Source organism: Colius striatus, chromosome Z (assembly GCF_028858725.1).
Source record: "Colius striatus isolate bColStr4 chromosome Z, bColStr4.1.hap1, whole genome shotgun sequence".
NCBI lineage: Eukaryota > Metazoa > Chordata > Aves > Coliiformes > Coliidae > Colius > Colius striatus.
In genome coordinates, this window is record NC_084790.1 from 37799840 (window position 1) to 37827395 (window position 27556).

The 27556-nt window shown below is 42.4% G+C and overlaps 2 protein-coding genes across 5 annotated transcripts in view; one reads left to right on the plus strand and one right to left on the minus strand.

The window, feature by feature from the left end:
* Positions 1 to 14774, plus strand: part of EGFLAM (EGF like, fibronectin type III and laminin G domains) — an 85270-nt gene extending 70496 nt beyond the window's left edge. Inside the window, exons 19-23 of one of the 2 annotated variants that reach the window (XM_062019017.1) lie at positions 1957 to 2035; positions 2862 to 3005; positions 5648 to 5731; positions 6787 to 6890; positions 12881 to 14774. In XM_062019017.1, coding sequence (XP_061875001.1) covers positions 1957 to 2035; positions 2862 to 3005; positions 5648 to 5731; positions 6787 to 6890; positions 12881 to 13098 — 629 coding nt within the window. In that variant the 3' untranslated portion in view covers positions 13099 to 14774. Of the gene's footprint in view, positions 1 to 1956; positions 2036 to 2861; positions 3006 to 5647; positions 5732 to 6786; positions 6891 to 7416; positions 10056 to 12880 lie in introns of those variants that run through there. The other variant, XM_062019018.1, reaches the window with a different exon arrangement.
* The window catches only part of LIFR (LIF receptor subunit alpha), a 54949-nt gene continuing 41611 nt past the window's right edge, over positions 14219 to 27556 (minus strand). For all 3 annotated transcript variants that reach the window (XM_062019015.1, XM_062019014.1, XM_062019016.1), the window contains exons 16-20: positions 26090 to 26257; positions 25293 to 25454; positions 22824 to 22917; positions 22196 to 22274; positions 14219 to 21565 (exon numbers count right to left, since the gene is read on the minus strand). In XM_062019015.1, coding sequence (XP_061874999.1) covers positions 20927 to 21565; positions 22196 to 22274; positions 22824 to 22917; positions 25293 to 25454; positions 26090 to 26257 — 1142 coding nt within the window. In that variant the 3' untranslated portion in view covers positions 14219 to 20926. The remainder of the gene's footprint in view (positions 21566 to 22195; positions 22275 to 22823; positions 22918 to 25292; positions 25455 to 26089; positions 26258 to 27556) is intronic.

Consider the following 27556-nt stretch of genomic DNA (forward strand, 5'->3'; position numbering starts at 1 on the left):
TGGCCACTGTATTCACAAAGCAGTGGGGCCAGTCGTAGTGCTTAGTAGGGGTAGGTGCTATTTCAGGTTGCCCCACAGTTCAGAGCTTACTCATGCTTGTCGTGAGAGCTGTGGCGTCTCTCAGATGAATAGTGTTAACAAGAGAGTGAGGGTATTCAGTCTTACATCTCTTTACTGACTCTATTGCCTTCCAGTTGCAAAGATCCTACGTGCATCAAGGGTGCTACTAAAATTTACTTGTTTTTCTGCAGTCAAATTCAGTGCAGCAAGTGAAGAGCATACAGAAGAGAAGGCAGAGTGAAATCTAGCTGTAGAGAGGAAATCAGAATGCCAGAGCAAAGGCAAGGGCTGCTAGATGGCACAGGCACCTTTCCCTGATGAGGGCAAGAGCAACAGGGCTGTAGTGCTGGTGCAGGACACGGTGGAGGAAGAAAAGCACCTTCCACACTCTGCTGCCATTCACCATAGTCAGAGACTGTCCAGTACAGAAAGCCTCAGACCTGGCCAGGAATGTCTGGCTGAGTACAGTGCATCTTTTGCAATCTTCTAACGATGCTGGCAGGCTGCAGGCTGCGGACCGCCTGTGGTGGTTTTGTTAGACACATTAGGCAGCTTTCCTTATTTCACTACAGATGAAAACAGATGTTTGTCATTACCTAAAATTCGCAGTCTTGGCACTTAGAGTTAAATTTCGTATTGCTGTTGTTGGCTGCCAGGCTACACCAATTGTTGCATATCTTTGTTACAGTGAGCTCTTAAAGCCCATCTGTCCTTTGCATTGCATAAAGAAAGCAAGCATCTATGCCCTGAAATGCTTGGAATTTGTATGGATGAGATTAACCGTGGGTTGAAGCGATCAGTTCTCAATAAGACAAATAAGATGAAGGCAGCTATTTTAAGGAATTTCTAAAACTGTCTTATATTAGTGTTGCAGTCATCAGCAGCAAAACCCTAGGACTTTTCACTCAGACGAAAATCTGTTCAGGCCAGTGCTCAGTGCTTATGGAAGGCCATATATCAGGGTTGGTCAGTGATTTATACCACACGTCTGAGTTACTTTTGCCAAGGTCTTCACCACGGACAGCTGTACAGCAGTTTCATGTCTGGCTGCAATGTGTGCCACCATCCCAGCAGCTGTACACCACATCTCAGGCACTGTCCCTGGAGAAATGCGAGGTGCTGTGTGTGGGACACTGGTGAGCTCTGAGCAAAATGCCCTCCAAGGCAGCACTGCAGCATGCATTAACCAGAAGGCTTTGCAGCATCTGCCAGGCAGCCTTCGGCATAGTCTTGGTTGCTTTCAACAGGTCTGAAGTAATTAGGGGCACCCTAGATGTCCTCCCTTGGAGATAGCCTTCCCTGCAGGTGTGAGCCCCAAGCCAGCAGTAGCCACTGTGTGCAAAGTCAGATATGGAGGAGAAAATGGTGATCTCACAGGTGTCCAGTGCTGCCTCCTGGCCCTGCTTTGCAGCTGCAAGAGGCCCCACTCTGCACGTGGTGCTCTGCACGTGGTGCTCACCTTGGGAGCTGAGGAGGAGTTTCTTAGACTAAGGACAAAGAGCGGTTAATGCATACACTTTGGCAGGAGAGTGGCTTGAACCATATGGAGAATCAAGGAATGCAAGGGATAAAGATAAAAATTGTGATTTTTTTTTTTTCCCAACACAACTTTTTTTCTGTGCTAGCATTTATGGTGGAGCAATACATTAGGCCCATGACATGAGGGCTGTAAGTAGACGGACTGACAGCAGTTTATTTCAACTACTGCCTCTAGATTTAGGTGTAAACTGGCTCTGCCTTTTTGCAAACGGCTGTGGGTTCAGCTCAGTTCTGTGTCACTGGCAAGTACCTGACAATGCAGGAGGAAATGAATAAAAGTCTTGTCTATTTTTCTTTTCCTTTCCATTTCCATGTCAGCTAACTGACACACAAATTTGACTTTTTTAAACTTTTCAGCTATTACAGAAGCAATTGAAATACCACAATTTATTGGTCGCAGTTACCTCACATATGATAATCCAGATATCCTGAAAAGGTAATGTATCTCCTGTGAATGTAAATATTCTGTTTGTTAACCATTATAATGCTAGGAGCCTCGTGGGAGGATGTTTTGTATATTTTAGTGTTTTAAGCTGTGTTTGCAATATTTCTAAATTTCAAGGGAAAAGCACCCCATTGTCTATACATATGCTTATGGTTCAGTTTGTTATAACATCTGAGCATTTTGCAACCTGTAGAGAAATGGCATGGACAGTGTTATGTCTGGCATGGACAGTGTTATGTCTGGCATGGGGAAGGACTGTTCTGCACTTTGTGAGAGCAAAGGAAAGATATGCAAAAACTTGTATTTGGAAAGAGGCTAAGGATTTTATCTCCTGTGTTAGCCTAAACTTCGTTGAGCCTCAAACTTCATTTTGTCTGCTCTGTACCTTAGAAGATGCCCAAATTCCAGTCAGTTGTGGATTGTTTCAACAAATTCCTCTATCTACCTTATATCAGCTAAAGAAGGCTTCACAAATGTCCTTACCTGCAGCTTGGTACGTGTTGCCTGTTGGCTTCTGAAGGCACCAAATCTACTGGATGTTCTCATATTGGAATTAATTTTGCACTAGGCTTGAGGAGAAAAAAAAGGATTTTTCTCTTATTTGTGTGGGGTAACTGAGAAGCTCTTTTGTTTGTCATTCTGGAAGGACAAGTTCAATTCCCTGAGTCTCAAATGCTGGGAATCAGAGACTCACATATCAGCATGTAGGCAAGTTGCAAGTTCAGTGGAGAAGAAATGCTGCCATCTTTTGTGGGTTTTTTTGAAAGAAGACTGTCCAAATTTGATATTTTTATTGTTCTGTCTTGGTTTACATTAGAGTATCAGGATCAAGAACAAACGTGTTCATGAGATTTAAAACCACAATGAAGGAAGGTCTTTTGCTGTGGAGGGGAGACAGTCCCATGCGACAGAACAGTGATTTCATTTCTCTAGGCCTTCAAGGAGGAGCATTAATATTCAGGTAAACATTCTCTCCCTAATTTGTGTTTCATGCAGTACACTCAGGGCTCAAAGGAGTTGTCACAACACATCCAGGGCACTTGTCCTTTAGTATAGCATGAGACAATTACATCCTCAAGGTGTTACTCAGTGGTGGATCCTGTTGTTGTCTGAGAAATTATGTGAGTTGAAGAGGTAATGTGCTGCAAGATGCATCATTCTCCTTCCCAATTTTTAAAACATCTATTTTCTAATGTGGTTTTCTAATGGTCACCTTATGAGGGTATGAGTACTGTCAGTGACTCCCTCCATGCCTCTTGAAGCACTTGCCATCTCAGTTAAGCAGAGCAAGATTAGAGTTTGCAGAGAGAGAGAGCAGGGCTTCAAGGAGAAACTGTGGTCACACTTCTGCTCACTGCAGACTCAGTCTTCATCAGAGAGCACAGATAGAACAGGGCCTCTGCCTTCTTAAACCCCTAGATATCCAACTGTGTGATGCATACTCAGCTGGCATCAGGCCACTGCTGTCCACAGAACTGCTTGTTTAAGAAATAAGTAATATTAGTGTCAACAAGCTGAAATTGGTGAGTGTTGGGAAATATTGGGCTGCACTTGTGTTCACTCCACAGATTTGTTTTCTCCCTTGCAGACACTTAGGCAGACTCTGTGCAAGTTTTTGCATGGTGCTTTTTTGGGACTTCTGTCTTTTGAAAGCTTCATGTTTCCTCATGATCCCACTTTAGGTTGTGTAAGAAAACTCTTGAAACAGCAGCCTACGAATGACTTAATTATTCTGGATTCTTGTGAGACACTGTTGATTAAATGACAAAGATTTTGTTGATCATTTCAGTTAATTTGAAGCTATATTTTACTTGACTTACCTGATTGTTGTTTGCTACTGTGGATGCATAGACAAGTTGTACATTTGTATTAAATTAATTTCTTTTAAACTTTTTTTTTCATGCTATTTTCTGGGGTTAAATTTGCAAAAAACTCTTAGCTTACTCGTTGTTTTAAAACAAGGATCTCACTCGGCAGAAATGGTGCATTTTTTGAAACATCTTTGAGAGAGCCTGTCTTTCGAAGATGCATGATAGTAAGTGGCCAGTCTCTCCTTTTTGTTTTCTAGGCACAGTTCATTTTTATTAAGGATACTGCTGTTCCCCACAGATGAAGATGTACAAAGGTTTTAGACAGGAACAACAGATTTTTATTGAATATCTGTATCTTTCACATGCATTTATGAGGACGAAAAATTAAGATCTCAAAACTCTCATAAACAATCACTGCATACTGAAAGTTAGTGCTGACAACAGTGAAAGGATAAATGCAGAAAAAAAAAGAGTATTATCTTCTTTCAGAAGGCATGTTGCTGCTTTTCCACCCTTTGAGAGGTGAGGTCAAGAGAATATCAGGGCTGTGGATTGGTCAGAAGTATTTTCCTGCAGCTCGAAATTAAATATCTGTGTTCTGGTCCAGTTTGCAATTCAGAACATATTGTTTCGTTCCCATTTTCTATGGCCTAGCAGAGTTAGGTTCCCTGTATGGTGTAACTGCTACTGTAAATCCTTTCTGTTGCTCACTGTTTCTGTAGAAGATCTCCATGCACTAGAGATATGAACCAAAGGTCTAACACTTAGGTACAATCCTGAACACTGAAATCCTTCTGTAGCTCTTGACCTAGAGTGGTATCTGCATCCTGGGTAGATAGAGATGCTCATTTGAGACTCACATAAACCTCTGAGAAGGAGTCAGATTTAGAGCAACCATTTGGCTCTGGGCAAGTCATGACTCTAAGATGCTGTTCTCAAGTACTTAACCCTGGCCAGGTTCTTAATTCCAGGTCCTATTCTGTTGTGAAGAGATGATGTTGGCTTTAATTTCTCTAGCTCAGTACAGGCAGAAGGCCAGCAGTGTCTGGCTTAGGCTAGTTCATCCTGCTTATTTAGGCATCCGAGCACCCAATAGCTTATTACGTTGAAGCATCTACTTCCGCTTCATGAAGGCTGGCACAATTTTCTGACCTAGAAATTAAGGTGCCTGAAGTGTGAACATGATGGGGACATTACATCTGCTGAGTAATTTTAGTAGCAGCAAACACAAAGAAATAATCAGAGCCGCAACTGAAGCAGGGAATGTGATTGTTTATCAACATGTTTATTTATTAGACTTCATCCTTTCTAACATAACAGGTCTCAACCTTCCCTATTATTCAGATGATTTGTAGACCTGCTCTAGGTCATGTGCTTATTTGCTCTTGTAATAATTTATTTATTAACTGTTTTTGCAAGCACAATTTGCTAATCTAGTGCTCTCTCCCTTTCACGCCAAAGATCTGCAGGTCACTGAGTTTCATAACTTGTTGTTTTAGCGAGGAACTGCCATGCAGTGGCCCACTTCTTGCTCCCATGAGCTGATGGTGATGGTATCCACTCTGAGCGGGGCAGGAGGGAATTCTGCATGTTGCTCCATGAGCCTGAATTCGAAAAACAAGTGCATTGCTACTGGGCTTCCAAAGGATTCTGATGGTCTCCCCAGAGTCTGAGACATAGGGCAGCTCAGACGCTGAGCAGGCAGAGCACAGAGTAAGGAGAGTGAAGCAATTTGGCAGGCAGATGGTCTGTGCAAGCAGACAGTAACATTTTAATTTTCTTTTCATTGCAGTTACAATTTGGGCAGTGGCATTGCTTCCATCATGGTGAATGGCTCTTTCGGCGACGGCCGGTGGCACAGAGTCAAGGCTGTTCGGTAAGTAGCCAAAATGCTCATGGGAGGTGTTTGGGAGCCTCTCTGCCATTAAAGGTGCTGGCTAGCATGTTTGGATGCTGGTTGAGTGTGAGTCATGGCAGCTCCTCGCTCTCACATTGCTTAGGAATTGAACTGTTGGCAACTTGGCTGTTTCAGGACAATGTACACAAAGATTTTTGTATTGGAGGTAACAGTGCCAACTCAGCAGAGCTCAAGGCAGGCTGCCAAAGTCACGCAGGGCTATTCTGGGGCTCTGACAGGCATTCATACTCATACCATTTGGGTTAAAAGAATTTTTCTTTAATGTCTGCATTTTGAAATTCCCTAGTGAGTACTTTGCGAACTAGAACAAGCACGGGAGCGTGGACAGGGTATGCCTACATTTTCTGTTTGGAGGAGGTGCAGACATCTTGCAGTGTATTTGTAACTCATATTTATAACTTGTAACTTCATGGGAGGCAAGGGAAAGCACATATCCCTCTCTTCATGAGATGTTATGTCTGTGGAAATCGCAGCCTGATGTTGGCACAAATTGTTACCAAATTTGGTGAGAATAGGAGCCCATAAAGTAGCTCTGTTGTCAATGCAGTTATTGACCATATATATGAAATGGAAGTGGCCTAAAAGCTCCAGTAAGAAACAAAACTGCTTACAAGTATGCTTTATCTTAGCTTGACTATTTCTTCCCTTCCGTTGAAGCTCCCACTGTTTACTTTTCATATTACATCTGATTTTTAACTATACATCAGAACCTATCCAGCCCTCCCTTCTTCCCCAGCTGTGGAGTTTACTTCTTCCCAAGCTTTTTCTCCTCTGCAAATGTGTCCCACATCCTTACCAGTCCTCTGACATCTCAATCCCTGGAAAAAAAGCAACCCTGAAGGGTCTGGATTGCCATAGCACACTGCTGTCTGTGGGGCTTCCCAATGCCAGTACCAAGCCTTCTCTGTGAACCCTGCAAAGCACTGGTTACGGGGTGAGGGGGAGATGCTCCTGCTCCTCCTTCTGCGTAGTTGTAGCCTGCATGCTTGAGAGCTGTTTGTTTTTCATTCCAGGGATGGACAATCTGGCAAAGTAACTGTGGATGATTATGGTGCCAGGACTGGTAAATCCCCTGGGAAGATGAGGCAGTTAAACATCAATGGAGATCTCTATGTAGGTGAGTTCTTGCTGTTCTGATTCAGGAGCCAGAAGCATTTTTGTGTTTGTGAGGCTGGTTGCAAGGCAGGGCATACCAGCTCTGTCCATCTCAAGGTGAAGGCTTCATGCAGAAGCTTCTGGTCCTCCACAGCCTGTTTTTTTGGGAAGGCCTCCCTGGGGCAGTGGGATTGATATGAGAAGGCACCAGCCTCATGGAATGCACTGTGGTACTCTTAGCAGAGAAACTGTGAGTGGCAGCTCCAGCCCCACACGTCAGCGGGAATCTGGGCATGAGCTTATTCAGTTCTTATTGATGCTACAATTTCTACAATAAGTAATTACCATCTTACTTTATCTTACCTATCCCCTCTGTACTTTTGAGTCCTTAAAAGATACGTTTAGAAAAACCATAGAGCAGCCTGTAAATTAAAGTTCACTTCTGAGGTGTGCTAGTATGCCTAACGGCCTTGCTAGTCCTGCCGTTAGCAGGGCAGGAGTAGACACCAGTGTTGATGAGGAGTTTCTCATGGCTGCCTTTCCCCCAGGTGGCATGAAGGAGATAGCCCTGCACACGAACAGGCAGTACCTGAGGGGCTTGGTGGGCTGTGTCTCCCACCTCACGCTTTCAACTGACTACCACATTGCGCTGGTGGAGGACGCAGCTGATGGGAAGAACATCAACACGTGTGGGGCCAAGTGACAAGAGAGGAGCCCCAGTGCTGAGGACCCGTCCTGTGCTTGTGTGTGTGGCTGAATGCCACAGCCCTCTACAACTGGCCCACCTTTGTCTTCTGGGAAAGTAACAGAGACAAATGGATCTCCTTTGACTCAAAAGGAAAAAAAAAAACCAAAAACCAAAACCATTTTCCCCTTTCCTTTCTTCTCCTTTCCTGACCAAACCAAACCAAGTATTTTGTATAGGAACCGTCCCCTATACCTGTTAAGTGTTTTGTGAGCACTAAAGGCTGTGCATTGGTGCAAAGAGAAAAAAAATGCGTGATGTTACGGGTAGCTCAATGACTTGTCTTGTGGTCCTTAGCTTATCTTTTGTAATGTCAGAGAAAGTAGTCTTGAAAGACCCACCCTGCAGTGGTACAGTGACTCTGCTGTTCAGCAAGTACACCATCAGGCAGTGTATCTATGCATTCAAATGCATGTTCCAGAACAAACAGTTCTCCTTAGCGCTCTCTGATTTAGCTAAATTATGTTTCATTCTGTGTAAACAACAGCTACAATGACTGGTGTCAAAATATTGCTGTTTGTTGAGGAGGAAAGTTCCTAAAGTCTACTTTTTTATTACAAGCAACAAAAGCAATGAACCAATTTTGTAGACGTAATTTTATACTTGTTTATTTTTATAGCAGCAGCAGACTTGCTTAGATGGCATAACTTTAAACTATATACTATATACAATTAGGTCTTTGCACACTTTCCTAAAAATAGCAGTGACCTGTGGTTTAAATTTGATATATGAGAGACTTAATGTCTGTATCACAGTTTACTTGGGGATATATGTGAGTTATGACCAGTTTTAAGTCTGACTCTTTTTTTTTTGTAAATTTTGACAGTTTAAAATCATACATTATGAAGCTTTCCTGTCTTAAACAGATTAAAAGATTAGGAAAAAAAAAGAGCTAATGCTTGCTACTGTGGTGTTATAAATCACTTTTTTTTCTTCTGAAAATGAGAAAAGGGATGTGCAAGAGACCTTGGTGGGTCACAGTCCTCTTAAATAAAATGTTTTCTAGGCACTGGACCAATAGTTATGCAACCTTGATTGCCAAAATCTAATTTAAGCAGGCAAACAGAGTACTGTCAAGACACAGAGGAAATGGTCCAGAAATTCATAGTTTGGAGATTTTTTTTCTTCCTTAACTCTTTGTTTGAAGTAGATCAGTAACCCATCAGGGGAGACTCAATGTGCAGTGAAGTTCTCTGTGACTTGTCACATGCTGGCAGTGGGAGAAGCACAGACCTCCTCAGGGACAAATGTCTCTGAGTTAAAAGGACTTGATATGTAAAAGTGGCCACCGGGAACTTTCTATTGCATTTTTTTGCCTGTGCCTAGGTTGGTCCCAGCATCCTGGGAATTAGAATACATTCCCAAGAGTCATCCTGTCTGCAGCTGACTGTGAGAAGTTGCAGGCTCAAGTGGAAAAGAATAACAGTTGGTACTAGATAATGGTACATACCAAGGAGACCCCTGCTTTTTTCATGCATGCTCAAAGGCACACCCTGAGTTCTTAGATGAAAGGTTGTGTGCTCCTTGTAGATACGACAGCAGTGTTCAGATACAGGCACTTGTTAGAAATGGAAAGAAACAAAAAAACTCCATGGTGGTACCAGTATGTAACTTGCACCTGTGCTCTCCCCCCTGTTCGAATCACACAAAATTGTCCATAGAAGATTGTCTCTCCTTCCCAGAGAAGTAGAGTTTTGATTTGTCATGGGGGACCCCATGGGGAGAGAGAAACCTGTGCATGGTTGAGAAAAATTGGAATAAAGTATGTCTGATAAAAATGTGGCTTTAAAATGAAAGTAAATAGAATTTGATGCCATAGGATGAAAATGGGAAATGTGCAAAAAGAGTAAGAACTAAAACTTCTGGAGACCGGAGATCTTGCTGGCTTCTCACTGTGGCTGCTCTTCATGAAGCCCCTGGCTGCCTGGGAGAGAAGATTTGTGTTTTATGAGCTTGAGGGGTTTCCCAGATGGTAGGGACCTGTGCTGGCCTGTCACAGGGCAGGAGATCTGTCTGGCTGTACCCTGAGTCCTGCAGACCTGCTGTGCTGGGGGATGATGGGGGATCGCACTAATCCAGAAGTGGCATTGGCATCCACTCTGTCACATGTGCCTCACCTTTCTTGTCCATTCATTTCAGTCACAGGGTTGGTAGAGCAGCTCCAAGACAAACATCTGGTGGTAGAGGTCTCTATTTTAAGATAATTTACAGCAGAATAGTGGGCATTTTGATATAAGGCAATACATCTTCAGAACAAAAGCTGCTCTTTGAAACGCAGGATGAGGAAGGTAGTGGGTAGGAAATACCTCTGTTGTGGAAAAAGAAGCACAACAAACAGCAGCTTCCCAAATGCCTGTTTCCAACAGCGTGTCACCACGGGGGAGTTCAGAGCAGGCAGCATCACCCTGCTGCGCCGGAGACAGCATGAGTGGCACAGCTGCGTGGGGCTGGACAGTCACGGGGCGTGGGGGGGGAATGGGGGCGGGGCGAGGGGTTGTACAATGGTGCTTCGGGGCTTGAATCTTCCTTTTAAAGGTAGTTTGAGAAAGTTCCCAAGAAGGAAGCATCTCCGGTCTCCCAGGTGAAGCTTGGAGCTGAGTGGGAGGCAGGAGTTGTTTGCACTCAAGAAGCTGAGCAGGAAATAGGTGCCATAAACTCAGGAGATCTGAAGAGGTGTGGAGGCTCAGCCACCTGCCCAACACTGCCCCTGATGCTGGGCCAGGGAAGGAGAGGGGAAAGGCAGACAGTGCATGGCAGAGTGCTTAGTCATTTTCGCAGGAGCTGGCCTGGATGTGCTGCTTACTATCTCCGAGGCTGTTTATTAATCATGTTGTTTATTGCTTGGGTCATATCAGATGCTCAGCATGACACTGGTGCTGCTGGAAGATGAGGCCCTACCCTGTGACAGAGCCATGTCCTTTTTTTGCCACAGGTAGCTCTGCAAATACAACTGGCAGCGGTCCCAGGTGCTTGTGCCTCTCTTTGCAATTTAATCCCCTTCGTAAGATAGCAGTCCTTAGCTTTCTTCCTAACTTTCTACATTAATCCCTAAAGACATCCTTTTCTAGAGCTAAACACCTATCTTGGTGCCAGCCTTGGATGGGCTTCATGCTGGGTGCTCGCTGTGGGACGGAGCTGCTCCCTGCCTGCTACTCACCCTGCCCAGACTCACTGCTTTCTACTTCTCCTCCATCACTCTGGAGACCAGCCACTTGGGAATCAGCAGTTAGGTTAACTCCGGCCATGTTAAAGCAAAATAAGGGAAAAAAGAAGAAAAAAAACCCTAACCAAACCACAAGCAAAAAGAGATGTCAAGGGGGACTAAAGCCAGATGAGATTTTACAATGGTTCCTATGGAAGGCAAGTTCTTGCAGCACTGGTGTGTCTTAGATGGTCAAAGGTGGGCATCCAGGAGCTCTTTCCTATCTCTGTTCTTCCAGCCCAGGCCTAGGGAGCAAAGAGGCAAAGCTGAAGAGGGTCTGACAGAATTGGGAAGCTGCCCATTCCCTCTGGCACATTGGCCAGCCACAGATTGTCAGCCAGACTTTGCTTTTGAGAAAATGTTTTCATTCTGTTGATAAAACAAAATCAGTTTGGTGGGAAATCATAGAATCATTTTTATTGGAAAAATAACCTAACACTGCCAAGCACACCACTAAACCATGTCCCTCAGCACCTCAACTGCACAGCTTTTAAATACCTCCAGGGATGGTGACGGTGACTCCCTGGGCAATCTCTGCCAGTGTCTAACCCCTCTCTCAGTAAACAGCCGTCTTCCTAACATCTATTCATTGTTCCAGCTCTGCACATGCAGCTCCCTCCACGGCGGCATCACCCCTCCAAGGGCAAATCTCCTGCCTTTGAAGGATCAGATAAAATGCAGTTGTGGTTTACTCACGGAGAGCAGTAGCCACATCCCATCAGTCAGATGCATCTTTTCATCAGCTTTTTATTTCGTGGGGAGGAAATGTGTGCACATAGTTGGTATTTCTCCTCTCCAAAGCAACACTTTGCTCTGATGTCTGAATTGGGATATTATCTACTCCAGGGAGCACATTCTTCCCTCCCACTCCATTTTTCCATTGGATTGAATCATCATGAGCACCCCAGTCCCCTCAACAGGTAATGCTGTGTCCCTGCCCCTGTGCTCAGGACCCGACTCTCTGAGCATCCTGTTCCCAAACCCTCTGTGACACGGACTGCCTGGCAGCATTGCAACAAACTGCCCTTATCTCTTGAATGTCCATTCACTTTCAGAGCATTTTCCCTTGTGTATTGTGCACAGGACAAAGACGGCCTTGTTCCGCTTCCCCTGCTATTTCTTTTTAAAGCTGCCTTGGTCTTCCTTCCTAGGAAAACAATAGTGCTGTTTCTTTCAACACCCATCCCCACAGGTCATGTTTTCCAGCACCACAGGTTACCATGACGTATGTGGTCAGCGTGGAAGAAATGGGGCTGGCTGAGCATGGACACTTCATGTTCAGGATCACAAAACAGGGGCTTTCCAAACATTTTTTTTTTTGGTTCTGCGGCCCCTTAAATAGTTCCTAGTGGCAATAGTGGCAGCCTATGTGGTCACTTCATTGTGGACATGGTAGTATTTTCATCAATCTTCCTGTCTTTTGAAGACACTGGAGGGCCAATACTTAACATTTTCTTTACAGTTTCTCTTGCTTCTTCCTTGATACAGCTTTAACCTTGGTGTCACCAAACCAGAATTCAAGAATGAAATTACCAATTTATTATCATGTTCAGTCCATTTTCTTTTGAAAATGATTGGTTATTTGAACTAAAACAGATTTGGGTTATTTTTAAGAACTAACAAATGCCTCGTATACAGGGACTGTGTAACCTTTATTTACATGTTGTAACTCCCTGCTGTTGCAGATGTGGGGAAATGCTGGATGCTAATGCTACAGCTGGTGTCACATTAGAAACAGCCAGTGCTGAGAGCACAGATTCAAGAAGATGATAAGGATTTGTGCTAAATAGGACCAGGCAACAAGGAGGTTAAGTCTTTCTTCCTACCTTTGTCCTGATGGCAAAAAATGGGAAGTCCATGCTCTCTGTCATTACCCAACCTTTGAACTCAGTTGCTGTGATTTTGGAGCACAGTTTATTTTCTTTGAACAGCCATGACACTGGGAGAAACTCAGCCCGTCATTTTCATCAGTTTGTAGAAGTGACTGTATTTGTAGTTCCCAGGTACCTTAAAAATGCACCCAAATTAAAGAGCTCTTAGCTGTTCTTACACCTTTGCTCCACAGAACACAGTCCAGGCTCTGTGATCTGCACCCACTATGGATGTGACACCGCTCCACCCTTGCCAAGAAACCCACTACTTCCATCTTCCTCTGGTGCTGCCATCGCATCAGCATCTCCTTGCCAACCAATGGGGAGGCCCAGATGTCCCTGGGCTCTCTCAAATAACAAATCCAAGAGGATTAGTCTGATGTTGCCAAGGTTTGAAGGACTGCAGGTCTGAAAGACTCATAGTATTTTCAGATGTTGCAAAACCATCATCCTTTTACTTCTTTTTGACCTGAGTGCCAGGTGACAGACAAGTCTTGAACTCCTATCTGATGTTCCTGCACTGGCCAAAGCTTCTGCAGGGCTTGAGAGTGCAGCTATGGGATTTCACCTTTGGAACAATCAAAGTATTTTCTCCTTTCCACAGCCCTAGGCATCTTCAGCACATTACTCCAGTCCTGCTTAGAGGACTCAGTACCCTTGATCCTGTATCTCCCCAGTGCTCAGTGGAGCTCACATGTCCTGCCTAGTTGCTGTCAGACCCAATATACTGCACCAATCTGCTATTGCAAGCCAAGGAATTGACTGTCTTTTCAGACTGACTCCAAAGAGATGGAGAGAGCACAGTGCCACCATGCAACAATGTGATCATGTGGTGTGCTGTTATGTGGCAGCTGTCTGCACACTGCTAAAGCCGATGTGTCACTCCCTGGTTCAGACACTGGCTGCATGAGACATGAAATTCCTTGTCTGGTGCTAGGAAAAGTACGTGCTGTAACATAAATGGTGCATGTTAACAGCCACCATAGAAGCTGATTATTCCGCTCAAACACACTAAGCAAGTGTCCTACCCAAACCAACTCCACAGTGCATAGCCTGGGCCCCTTCCTCCTGCCCCTTTCATCCTGCAATAGGGATGTCCAACACACAGACTTGTTCACCATGGAGAGCCTCCAGCTGGTCATCTCTGCAAGCCCTGTCCCCATGCCTGCAGAGGAATCACGTTTCAAAACCCCAGCAATGTTAGAGCCATAAGCCAAGTAGGACACGTGTAAGTCAGCTGGCCCGCTTCCTATTGTCACATCATGTAGTAGGAACAGGAGGGCTCCAGTGAATCATGTATGTAGGCACCACGTCATGCTGTGCTCAGAAGAAGCTGCTCAGAGAGTATCTGCATTACTACCTGCTCTGCCGATCAAGAAGCCAAGGCTGTGCTTGCCAAATCCTTTGCTTGCCAGATCCTGTGCTTATTTACTCTGGCACAAACTTAAGATAACTCTGTTTTGTACTGGAGCATGAGCAAAAATTAACTCCTATTTAAAAATGAACATGCAGGCAAGGAATATGAAAACATGTAAGAGTGTAAGAAAATATATTTATTAAATTTCATGGCAATAGTATGGCAAAATTGTTAAATACATGCATATTTTTAGACACCCAAGCAATACAACAGGAGTTACAACAGCCAAGCAAACTAGGTTTAAAACATACGCAAAGTTGGTATCCTAGTGTTAGACTAGTCTTAAATGATATCTGCCACACTGGAATATTATTTCCCCAACGCAATCCCATGCTTCCTTTTTCAAGCATGTATTTATTTAACTGCTTAGCTAATAAACTTTCACGTTGATACACTTCGTTGAAGTGGTATTTTACTTCATATGCTACTACTCATTAAAGTGCCTTGTAAAGATTTTGATTAATTTGTGAAAGAAATATTTGTTTCTCAATAGTAGATTTGAAAGCTGGAAAACTTCAATATTGTTCAACAACAGAAATATGTTAAATGACTGATTAGATTTAGTGTTAGGAAGACTACGCTGCCTGCTTGATTTACTGATTTATTCTCTTAATTTCTATAGATGCCTTCTTCAAGTTGGCAAACAATATTTTCACTAGTATTCAAACAAAAGTCCATTAAAATCTTTGTAAAAACAGAACACAAAAACATCTCTAAACAAATTATTTATGCTGTAAAAAATATGGTATAAAAAGAGCTAAAAAAACATTGAACTTGTTCACAGTATATATTTTAAAAGTTACAGCATTATAGTACAATGGTGGGGGTTTTTTCAGGTGTACTGTATAACTGCACCAGCTCCACTGTTTTGTGAGCCACAAAATGACAAAAGTTCAAATTGCTGTTACCTTTGAGTAGGATTTCAAACACGAATCGATTTCCCAAACCCATTAGGGAAACACTGACAAAGTGATTTCAAGGGTTCTTTTTTTATTGTATTACTACTATAAAGAGTGAGGCCTTGCCAGTTTTTATTTTACTTTGCCCTGCTTGAGCTATTTGTTTTTCAGGTTTTTTTCAACCCAAATAATGCCAACGAGGACATTTCAGGAAGGTAAGTTTTACCTTCTACATTTTTATGCAACATGAGACCAAATGAGTTGCAAAGGTATTGAAACTTCTCATGGAGGCAGTGTGTATGCTTGCACTGGAGCTTGCTTTCATGTGACAGCAGTCAAAGTGCACGTTTGGAACTAACCAGAAACCTACCTAGAGATTCTGCTGGGTATCCCATTAAAAAATAAGGATGCTGTATGCCCTGTTGCACCAGTTAGCTGGGTAGCACTGGCAACAAGGAGAAGGTGGGACTGGAGGTGGAACTCTCCCCATCCTCTCAGGCAGCACCCTGCCCCTAGGGCAACTCACCTGCAATGGGATGCTGAGTCCCGGCCCTCTGAAATAAAAAAGTTCTGTGGAGACTTTTTTTTTTTGTGGTAAAAGCAGAAAGAATTAACAGACAGTTTTATGGGGAAAAATTATTGTCGTGCACCCTAGGACAACTTGTAAAGCTAGAAAAACCCCTGCCAATATCATCTGACATTTGTTTGCACAACAGGCAAAAAGGAAACAAACACTGGCTATCTTAGAAACACTGGGGGAAATCCAGAGTTATATAAATAGAGGAGGAGAGGAAAGAAAATTTTTATGGAAGAAACAGTTTGCCAGCTTATAGAGAGATATTTTAAAAATTTAGACAGGCTTAAGCATGAGGAAAATAGTTTTTAAGCACTCCGACATTCCTGAATCCATTTGGGGTCTGGGAATGTGTTTCCAAGCTTGCTAAGGGAAAGGCAAAAGTCTACAACAAATTTTGTGAAACACCGACAGCACCTCTGAGCATCAGCCACACAGGGCTGAACGTGCCGCAGCAGAAACTTCATGTACATGTAGGATGCTGGGAGGAGTGCAGCAGCAGCTGCTTCCTCCAGACAAAGCTGCACCTCGGGAGGCGTGTGCTGAAGTACACGGCTCTGAAAATACCGCTTTGGGGACTGCAAGTCAGCTTCCTCTGCAACACACAACACCTCAGTACTTAACAGTGTAAGGACATTTGTGTGTAAGAAGTAAGGACTTTTCTTAGTGTTAAAAACATTAATGCCATTTGCACTGAATTCTTCATAAAACTCTGGCAGAACAAAAGATGCTATTTACATGGGAAGCTCTTGATAGATTCATGGTACAGGAAGCCTTGTTAGCAATCTCATTCTTTCAGTGTTCAGTTTTTCCTATGTATTTCAAATTCTTTTACTATATTTCTACCTACTTCTAAGTATACAAATATTCTATTTACAAAACAATATTTGTCTAAAAATAGAGCACATGATTTCTCATTGCCTTTTCAGAGTGATGTCTCAACATCTTCTAAACTCCAATGCATCCAGTTGCCTTAATTTTTGCTACTATTAGTGTTCTGCTGAGCATCCTAGAAGACGAGATCACAGGAAAACACCACAACCCTATGCTTTTACCCAGCTGAACATATCAAAAGCAAAAAAGCAGCTTGAACACGCAGAGCAGCCTAAAACTCAGGTCAACAGGAGCTTTGCTGCTGCTGCGTTCCCAGTGGAGGAATGCTCCGGTGTTCCAAATAAACAAAAGGCAGAGAAACATGGTGTGTTTGCCAACTGTGCCATGACAGGCAACATAGCTACTCATTCCCTTTGGAAATGGTTCACCCGTGAAAGCAGCAACTACAGATCGTGATGACAGCTACCACAGCAAATGTCAGTCATTGGGTCCTAAGTCTACTTGTGCAGCCACTACATAGCAGGGGAGGCAACTCACTGCCTGCAACATTAGCTTTACTGTTTTATTAACTAGTAGTTTTGTGAGGTATATCACATGCAGATCTATCATCCCCAAATTTAACAGACCAAGATCCCAGATCCCCTGGCACATAGAATGACAAAAATAACAGATGTGTCAAATAGAAGAGTGTGTGACGTTGCATCAAATACCACTGATGTTCCACATACACAGTTAACAATACAAAAACCCATTAAAAAACCCAAATTGTCACATATGACAGGCATGGCTCAAAAATAAAAAGCAGCAGGATCAATAATTTGCTTCAGAGAGAAATTGCTTGGCATTATTACCTGACATCTCTGAACACTGATCCAACTGGAAGATGAAGCATTGAGTTAGGAGTAATAGGGTTTTGGACACTATCACTCCTGGTCATATCCTTCTGGAAGTTGTGTTTTGTTTTGTTTTTTTTTTTTTTTTAAATATTAACTTTCTAGTCTTCTAGGGAAAAAAACCAAAAGCCAAAAACCCTAAAACAAAATAGCTGCTTGATGAAGGAATAAGATCTTTCAGAAAATGATGGTAAGGAAATGCAGTACTTGAAGTTTCCACAGACATTTTTCAAAAACAATTTGACTTATGAGGCTCACCAGGAAGCTCAAAGGCACTAATACAAGGAGTCTGATCCCCTGTGAAGACCCAAGTTTTAGTCTTACAATTGTTATCCATGCATTTAGAGGCTATGAAGACATTCCTAAAGACACTTCACTGGTTTAACATGGCACTTTGGCTCAGAAAGAAAGTCCGTTCCCAGACACTCCTTGTAATTCTTACTGCTCCATGTGCCTAGGGGTGGCTTCACATGGTCACTAAATTAGCACACAACCTCTCACTACCCATCTAGTAGTTGGACTCGCTGAGGAAGATTTAAAATAGGCATTTGAAAGAAGTCCTCACTGGCAGCACTGAATAGGCTCAAAAGACACCGCAGAGCTGAAGCAGCTGAGCTTTGAACGACAACTACTTACTGGTTCATAACTATTAAGCAGCAGTAAATGATGCTACATACACTGCACAAGCCTGTATCTCTCCTCTGTCCACGCCACTGTAGTGCTACTGATACAAGCTGATATGTACAGTAAGTCATTGCTACCAGCAGGCCTCTTCTGCTCTATACCCTGGAAGTCGGGACACCAGTTCAAAAACACAGACAGACAAACTGTAAAAAAAGACCCAGAGTGATGGAAAATTAGATGACAGGACTTTGGTAACATTGAGGCAGACCCTGTGTTTGCAGAACTTTCCTCTACCTAAGCACTAAGAAATGAAATTATTTAAAATTGTTGCCTTTACTGATTAGGAAAAGCAGCACAAAGGCTGACCTGAGTATGGGATGCTTGTGTTGAAGGGATTCATTGTGGGAGCACTGCTAAGGGGGTTGACTGCTCCTTGCAAACTCTTTTGTGTTCTCTGTTGAGTGCAGCTGCCTTGGCTTCCCGTCTGCCAAATTAAAAGCTGCTAGTACTCTCAGACTTCAATTTGGTTTTGCTGCTTGTAATACACAGCCATAAAAAAAGACAGTTATTCTTTACAGTCAACTGTTCTGCTATAGGAGTGGGGTTTTTATTTGCATCACCATACAGTAGGAATTGCTACTCTGTATTGAGAAACTGCTCCATAAAAAACCCAAACCACTATCCATACACTCTCGTGTCCATGACACTTTCTGCTTTCAATTGAAAGCATATGGCAGGACAATCTAAATTCATCTTATGAGGTAAATACATTAAGCCAAACCTGCACTACTGAAAATAAATCCCCTTTAAAAGAGATATTGTGAGAAAGAGTTGTTACTATTAGGATATAGCCACCTCCCAGCTATCAAGCACAAGGGTCAGAACTGCTTTGCTTCATGTATTAGTTTAGTGTTCTGATAATAGGCAGTAACAGATTAGGCATGAAGCTTTCTCTTGTGGTGGTGTCTGGTGACAGATGGACGCCAGCTCTTTGCACTTCCTGCTTGTCTTTTCACTCAGCTCCGCTAATTCCAAGATTCCGCCTCAAAAGCAGAATACTGTCTGCACTTCCTGTTCTTTCAGATGTACCTTGCACTCTGTCAGTTCTGCAGACGTAACTATTTTAACTGTCTTCACAGTTCCAGGAGGCACACTCAACCAGTTGTTACTGATGATCACTTGGATGCTATTTAGTGTTTTGCCTTTTTGTCAGTTTTTAAATCCCTCTGCATTTTTGTTTTATGGACATGGCAGAGACATCATGACATCTGAAACTGCACCATCTGTTGATTAAATTAGGTTTAACCTAATATTGCATTTATTTTGATGGCCAGATCACATGGTTTGGAGACCAAGTGTCTGCCTGGTTAGCCATCATCCTGGTCTGTTCTTGCACCTTTACAACTAGTAGCTTAGCCACTTCAGCCCTCTTATCTGTTTTGGGATCTTGTTTAGAAAACCATTCTCCATTGTATTTATTCTAACAACCATGAAGTGGCTCAGGAAATTCAAACCTGAAGAAAAGATTTGGTTAGGACTTTATGGACACCCTTTCTGATCAAGCTCTTAAACATCTGACCTCTTACCACTGTTTTACAGGAAGAAACAGGTAAGTTAGGAAGCATTTCCTCCTCTAAGATTGTGAAATTCTTGTGTGCCGCAGTCTGAAGTTTACACAGTGAAATGTTACAATTACAGCTGCCTAGAGATCCATCTGTGAAAACACGCATTTTCAAAGATAATTGTTCTGAATATTCCTTTAAGCACACAAATGTACATCGTTTAAGCTACTTTGCATCACATGTCTGGTAAAGCAGAGGTAGAATTAGCAGCACTAAAACCTCCTTGGGTTTCTTCCTGCCACTAGAAAAATCCCACCTTGTACTGCCAGGTAGGATTTGTAGAGAAGATCCTGCTGGGTAGATACTGGAGAACAGCCAGGCAGCAGGTGACAAAGCTAATGTGATAAAGACCATCGAAAGAGCAATTTGTTCTCAAGAAGCTAGTACTACTAACTCTAATTTTGCATGCCACGCTGCTTGGACAGCTAATGTTAGCAGATAAGAGATTTCCCCATGGCTTATCATTACTGTATAGTGCAAAGACCGCCAAAAGCTGGGGATTAATGGAGTACTGTACCAATTTTAAGCAGGAAATCTGGAGATGAAGCTATGAAATACAAAATGCATTAGTGCAATATATCAGGAAAGATTAACTCCTTAACTGAAGACAGAAAAAATACAGAGCTTTCTAAGTTAAAAAAAAAACAAAACAAAACAAAACAACTTTATGCAGTTCTTTTTGAAGTTTAAATCAGTGTTAACACTTTTTTTCCCCAAGTTTGTACTCCTGAGTCAAACATTGAATAAACATTTTACAGTAGGTACAGAAACTAGTGTCTAGGTAAAAAGCAACAGATTTGAATGGCCATTGCTTCAGAAGTGTTTAACAGTGACAATACCCTTCTGAAAGGGAGAAGAAAAAAAAAGCACTCTCATTTGTCCTTAGTTTATAACTAGGTAAAAGATCTCAAGGGTTTCCAGCTGTATGGTTTCTTTGTGTTAGGCTGAGGTGAAACCTTCAGTAAGGAAACATGTTGGGGCTGCATCATTTGAAAATGCACAGTTGAGAACATCTACAAGAAAGCAAAGCAATCTTTCCAACTTATAAGTTGCATGAGATCATACTAATCTTGGAGCACTATGTGAAGGTAGAAAAAGTTCTTTGACTATGATTATCAGGAGCTCTAAACTCAATATGCCTTATTATCCAATATATTTTACTAGAGTAATAACTAAATTGCTATAACTTTGACCTCTTGGCCTCTATTAAAATGGAGCATAAACACTCTTGCTAACTCAATGTAGAAATATTCAGCTTAATAGAACCTCTGCTGACTGTCTCCAAGAATAATCCATGCCCTTTGCACTTCTTTCTTTACAACATAAGGACTAAGAGCTTATTTAGAAGGCAGATTCAGGTGCAACAAGGACTCACTGTTAATCATTTGGTTTGTTCTGAAAAAAATGTGTAAAGGACCATCCTATATTACTGGGTTTGGGAGAGTCTTCATCATCTTTTGAAGGAAGCAGAAATTGTCGTGAATTAATTGAGCATGGGCTCCCAAACGATCCATTTTCATTGTTGCTTTCAGCTGATCCAGGAGAGTCTGGAGTGTCCATGTTCCAGGCATTCGTGTTTGCTTGAGGTCTGTAACCTGCAGTTGTATCCAATTCTTCCTCTGCTGTTGAGCAACTCTCCATTTTCAGGGCACTGATAGGCAGCTGCATTTGCGGCTTATACCCTGCTGCAGTCACTAAGTCTATTTCTGGCTCCTCCTTTGGTTTAATTTGAGGCTGATACATCGACTGGATGTCAATATAAACCACCTGAGATGACACCCCAGGCTCATCCATAGGGGGATTTGAGATCTCCTCTTCAATGATAGGTGGACAATAGGATACCACTACGTGGTTCTCTATTTCTGAGTCAGAACCATCTTCAGGCACAGGGGTGTCTGCTGCTGGGGACATCATCTCTGTGTCTTCAATCTTGGGAGCTGCAGATTGTGTTTCCACCACTTCAACACTATTGGGGGTGCATGGGTTCATTTCCAGCGTTTTCTGTGTCTTACTCCCCTGAGGAGAAAAAAAAAAAACAAAAGGAGAAAGGAGAGAGACTAAGCCAAATGACCTGTAACTCCTGAAAGGAACAACTTGCCCAAATTAAACTAGTATGTTGTCTTGTGGCTGGGATTCCTCTCACTACCATTAGTACAATACACAAAAGGAGAGGTTTAGTTCTCTTTTATTTCTGGCTCATCATATATTCCTCTTAACATTAAAAGTATTTTATCCAAGTTAGAGAGATTCCAAGGTCTTGCAGTAAGTGTTTCAGAACTCTTTCCCCAAATCTCAGCTTGTATAACCCATTTGAGAAGATTGTTTAAATGTTATGCCCAGTTCCAGTTATTACCTCTACCAGGAGGTTGAGGATATGTCCACTTCTCCACACTTAGTACTTTTCCTAACACTACGACAAAGATGAGTATGTTACTCCCACATCACTATCATGTACTGACACTTCACATTAGTGTGGTAATGAGAAATGCAGCAGTCCTTTCCTAGTTTAAACATTACAAGTAACTTCATTAATGACAAGAAATCTCTAGATAGCTCCTGATAAAAGTTGCTCAGTAACTTGTCCTGTTCACACGCCCCTCATTCCCCCAAAGTAGCTTAAAGTACTAGATTTAAAATGAGGGTTACCTCACAGATGTTCTTCTGAAACTGTAGTGCCTTACTGTTCTCAGGATTTGGGATCTCAGGATAAAATGTTTCTTTAATCCTTTAAAGAGGAAAGAACAAATTTTTAAAAGTTACCAAGCCCTAAAATAGACTGCAAATACACAAAAGGAGTCATAACATTTCCCTTTAATTCAGAATACTGGAGACATCTGGCACAAAGATTTGGTGTGTTACACTTTCAGTGAGTATTTAATGGGCAAATCAGAAACACTTTTTTTTATTTCACTTAAACTGAAGAACTTGATATAGCACATTTATGAAAAGTTGAAGATGGGATGTCTACCTAAGCATTTGTGGACGGCTCACAAATTGTAGTGTCTCCAGCTTATTTCTATTTGGGTGCTATTTACAAACGGTGCTCACTGGGAGACAGTCTCCTCAAAACCTTTCTGCATTCCTCACTCTAACCTCTCTCCAGCTCAATTTCTCCTTTACTTTCTATAGTGTGTTTTTGCCACCCACCTTTCAACTAAGTCCACTGACATATTTGGATACATGGAGAAAATAAAGAGTAACTAAAATCATGGAAAAGTCTAGCACTGGAGCAAACACATGCAGGAAAAGATCAGAACTGAATGCTGGCATTTACCATTCCCGCTTTCGGTAGCAGAAGATGCTGCCCACTACTCCAAGCAGTACAACCACTGCCACAGGGACGAGAATTGCAATGATTAGTCCTATAGCTGAGGGATGAAAAAGAGAAAAGACAGTAAATGTATACCTACGGTTGCCAGCAGATTTTATGCCTTTTCTAACATTCTCACAGGTTAGAGACCATTTCATCAAACTTACCTTGGCCTGCAAACAGTGACCTACACCATACACTTTCCCCTTTGCTGGAAAGGCAAAAGTCCAACCATAAACAAAACTGATTCAGTGAGAACCACAGGAATCAGCAGCTACCTCTCTCAGATTTCTTAATTGTGAAAGGCTCCATGTATATACAACACAAGACTTATTGCCACTGCAGAACAGTAAGGATTAGAATTGCACTTTCATGTTACCTGAGCTGGTCAAATCTCTGGTAATGGCTGTTACATGTCAGTAGCTTTGTATAAACTGCACTGCCCTTTATAACATGGTTTACAATGCCCTTAATTCCTAGGGTTCAGTTTGAAAACATTCCCAGTGCCTTCTTGCACTGATGTTAAAAGCTTCACTTGATTTTTCATGTATTTTAGTTGCACCCCAGTGTTTAGTCTTTCATATGAGTTTTTTCTTCTCTTTATTCCTCTATGTTAACCTCTTTTTTTTTTGTATCTTTCTGGGTTTCTTTCTGTCAGGGGATCAGTAAAACTGAATTCAAAGCAGAAACGCATCTGTTTATAATTCTAAAACTGGTAAATATTTCCACAATGTTTTTCTTCCCATCGCATTAGCAGATACTCATCGTCGGAAACCAACAAAACCAACTAGCTGCTTCACAAGACTAATCTTAGACTACACCATATTTAGTGGCAGTATAGAACTCATTTTTCTTGCACACATTACCTGAAGTTCAAGGTAGCTGTAAAAGGAAAGAATCTTTTCCTCAAATTAAGTGTATCAATTTTTCTATTTAAAAATAACCAAGTAAACAAACTGAAAGTTAAGCTGTAGGCCTAAACTACCTCGGCGAGGTGCCTGAGGACTGGAGAAAGGCCAATGTCACTCCAGGCTTCAAAAAGGGCAGGAAGGACGACCCAGGAAACTACAGGCTGGTGAGTCTCACCTCCATCCCTGGAAAGGTGATGGAACAATTCATCCTGAATGTCATCACTGAACATATGAAGGAAAAGATGGTTCTCAGGGGGAGACAACATGGCTTCAGCAAGGGAAAATCCTGTTTGACCAACCTGATAGCCTTCTATGAGGGCATAACCAGCTGGATAGATGAGGGGAGAGCACTGAATGTCATCTACCTTGACTTCAGCAAGGCTTTTGACACCGTCTCCCATAACATACTCTTCAGAAAGCTCAGGCAATGTAGCTTGGATGAGAGGACAGTGAGGTTGATCAAGAGCTGGCTGAATGACAGAGCCCAGAGGGTGGTGATCAATGGCACAGAATCGAGTTGGAGGCCTGTGGCCAGTGGAGTTCCACAGGGATCAGTTCTGGGGCCAGTCTTGTTCAACATCTTCATCAACGACCTGGCTGAGGGGACAGAGTGTACCCTCAGCAAGTTGGCTGATGACACCAAACTGGGAGGACTGGCTGATTCCCCAGAAGGCTGTACTGCCATTCAGTGGGATCTCAACTGGCTTGAGAGCTGGGCAGAGAGGAACCTCATGAGCTTCAACAAGGACAAGTGCAGAGTCCTGCATCTGGGAAGGAACAACCCCATGCACCAGTACAGGCTGGGGGTTGACCTGCTGGAGAGCAGCTCTGCAGAGAGAGACCTGGGAGTCCTGATTGATAAGAAGCTAAATATGAGCCAGCAATGTACCCTTGTGGCCAAGAAGGCCAATGGCATCCTGGGATACATCAAGAAGCGTGTGGCCAGCAGGTCAAGGGAGGTTCTGCTCCCCCTCTACTCTGCCCTAGTGAGGCCTCATCTGGAGTCCTGTGTCCAGTTCTGGACTTCTCAGCTCAAGAGGGACAGGGAACTTGTGGAGAGAGTCCAGCGCAGGGCCAACAAGGGGACTGGAACATCTTTCATACAAGGAAAGGCTCCAGGAATTGGAGCTGTTTAGTCTAGAGAAGAGGAGACTGAGGGGAGATTCCTTTTTTCTATAGTAGCTAGCAACAGAACAAGGGGTAATGAGATGAAGCTGGAACACAAAAAGTTCCACTTAAACGTAAGAAAAAACTATTTCACTGTTCAGGTGACAGAGCAGTGGCACAGGCTGCCCAGAGGGGCTGTGGAGTCTCCTTCCTTGGCGGTCTTCAAGACCTGCCTGGACATGTTCCTATGCAACTTGATCTAGGTGAACCTGCTTCTGCAGGGGGGTTGGACTAGATGATCTCTAAAGGATCTCTTCCAACTCCTACCATTCTATGATTCTAGGTACCAGAAAAAACCCAAAATAAGCTGAGCTCTGTGCTGAACATTATTATTGAACAGGGTTATTCAACTTACAGTCTTCCTTTGTCACCACATAGAGGCTGTTTGGTGGGCTCAACCCGCCAGCTGTGTAGGCTTGGAGGTCCAGCTGGTAACTTGTTTTGCCTTGAAGATCAAGTATTTTCAAAGACTTCTTTGTTAAGTCAGTGATATTCTTAACTTTAAGTTCTGGATTCCCTGTTTGTGACAAGAATAGCATAAGTTTGTAAGAAAGGATTCACAAAGACAGCCTCAGCTTTAGTGAGGCTTTCGTGAAGTCAGCATATGAATCTGAGGAACAGTCTATGTAAAGTGAAATTGAAATATTGAATCCTAGCAGTGCTGTTTGCTTACACAGCACCAAACAGCACAGAAGTGTGCTGTTGCTGCAGTTTGGTTTCAGTTTCTTACACTTCTGCTCGTCTGCTTATGGTAATGTGAGTCAGGCATCAGTTCTGTACAGAGTTGTCCTTACAGGATAGGTACTGGAAGGGTACATCAATCTAAATGAAGCCATGTAGCCTTCCCTGTGCCTCATCAACCCAGCGTATCTGTATACACAGGACAGTCCATTAGATTGCCACTTAGTCACTGCATAGCTTTACAGCCCCAGTGAGACAGAGTTTCCTTTGGCTTTTGCCTTATATTAAAAAACAATCGTGCTAACCACATAAGGAGGTGATTATTTCAAATGCCTTTATTACAGGCACAAATTATGCCAGTGAGTAATGCAACTAAACTATGAATAAAGCATCTTTCTTTAAAAGTTCAGTTATTAAATAGACAAACAAACAGCTTGACCAAGGAAACTGCAACCTATAGATTTCATTTACCTGATTCCAAAAGTCTAGGCTTTAAAGCATCTTTTTCACCTTTTGCAAAGGAAAGCCGATATCCCTCTAAAAACCCCTGACAATCTTCAATAGGAATGTCTTCCCATTTTACCAATATAGAATCTGAAGAAGTTTCTTCTACAGTAAAATTTGGTGCACGTTTTGGAGCTGTAGGGAGAATCATGAAGGAAAAAGCTGGTAAGAAACCACTTTATCAATGAATGCTGAATCCATGTAACTATTTAATCAGTTTTATTTCAGGGCTAGCATTTTCAACTTTCTCCTGAATACTTGTCCCTAACTGTAAAGAACATGTGAAAAGACTTAGCTGTCAATATCACAAAAATCACTTATGTCCATCTCATTAAACACTGTAGTATTAGCTACTAACAGAAGCTGAAAGAAAAATCTCTCCTTGGACAGCCACCTTAGAGACCCACATATATTAACACACTTCCTCCTGCAACAGATTTTCTAGCTTTTAAAGGCTTTAACTCTATGACTTCATAGCTTGACTTCAAATTAAACAAACTTCACGTTCCCATCACGCAAATCTATTATCAGCTTACAGGAGCTACTCTTAGAAGGCATCAAAAGAAGTCCCTGGAAGTCCTACAGGAGATACTGAGTAAAATCATATGCATCAGGACTTAGTCTGACATTTGGCATTCATCTGCCTACCAGTACTGAACTCATGTTTAAGAATGCATCTACTTTTATGTTGATAGTAATCTATCCGAAGGCAGGCAAGTCTGAAATTTCAGACTGAATCTATGCTCTTTTTCAAAGTGAAGACATTTCTCAGCTTCTTCTGCATGTTCAGCTCATTCGTAGCCCCTCACAATCTTTATCCTTTCACCTTTAAAGCATCTCGTCTATTGACAAGACATAGGCAAAAACATTCTGGGGAATCCCTCAGAAATTTTACAGAGATACAAACGTCTGGAAAGTTGAGTTTCTGGTAACCTCACCTTTGCAATGAAATAAACAACAGTATTTCCACGGGCTCAGATTATGTCAGCAGATCAGTTTTTCGATCAAACTCTTTTAGCAGAAAACACATTAATCTCCAGAGTTAAATGAGTGCTGTAGGCACAATACAATACAGTTGTGATGTTAAAGAGTAAAGCCCTATTCAAACACCTGGGAGCACAAAGCGTTCAAACACTAATGCATGTCCAGGCAAGCAAAGCTCAGCCCTGTATCAAACTGCAGTTACCCAGATGGGCCTGGTACAGGAGGGTCTACAAGTGCATTTCTCAAAGTGGCTTGTACTCAAGAATCAATAGAGTCTTTATCTCTTAGTGCTTTTAAACAAAAATGCTGTGGAGAGTTTTTACATTTGCTGAGCTGTGACAAATGTGCTCACAAGCTTATTTTGACTTGATAAAAAAAGTTCCCTCCTCTCCTGCAGAAGTGATCCCTTCTCACTGGTTCACAACACGCTTATGTCTTCAACTCTGAGGA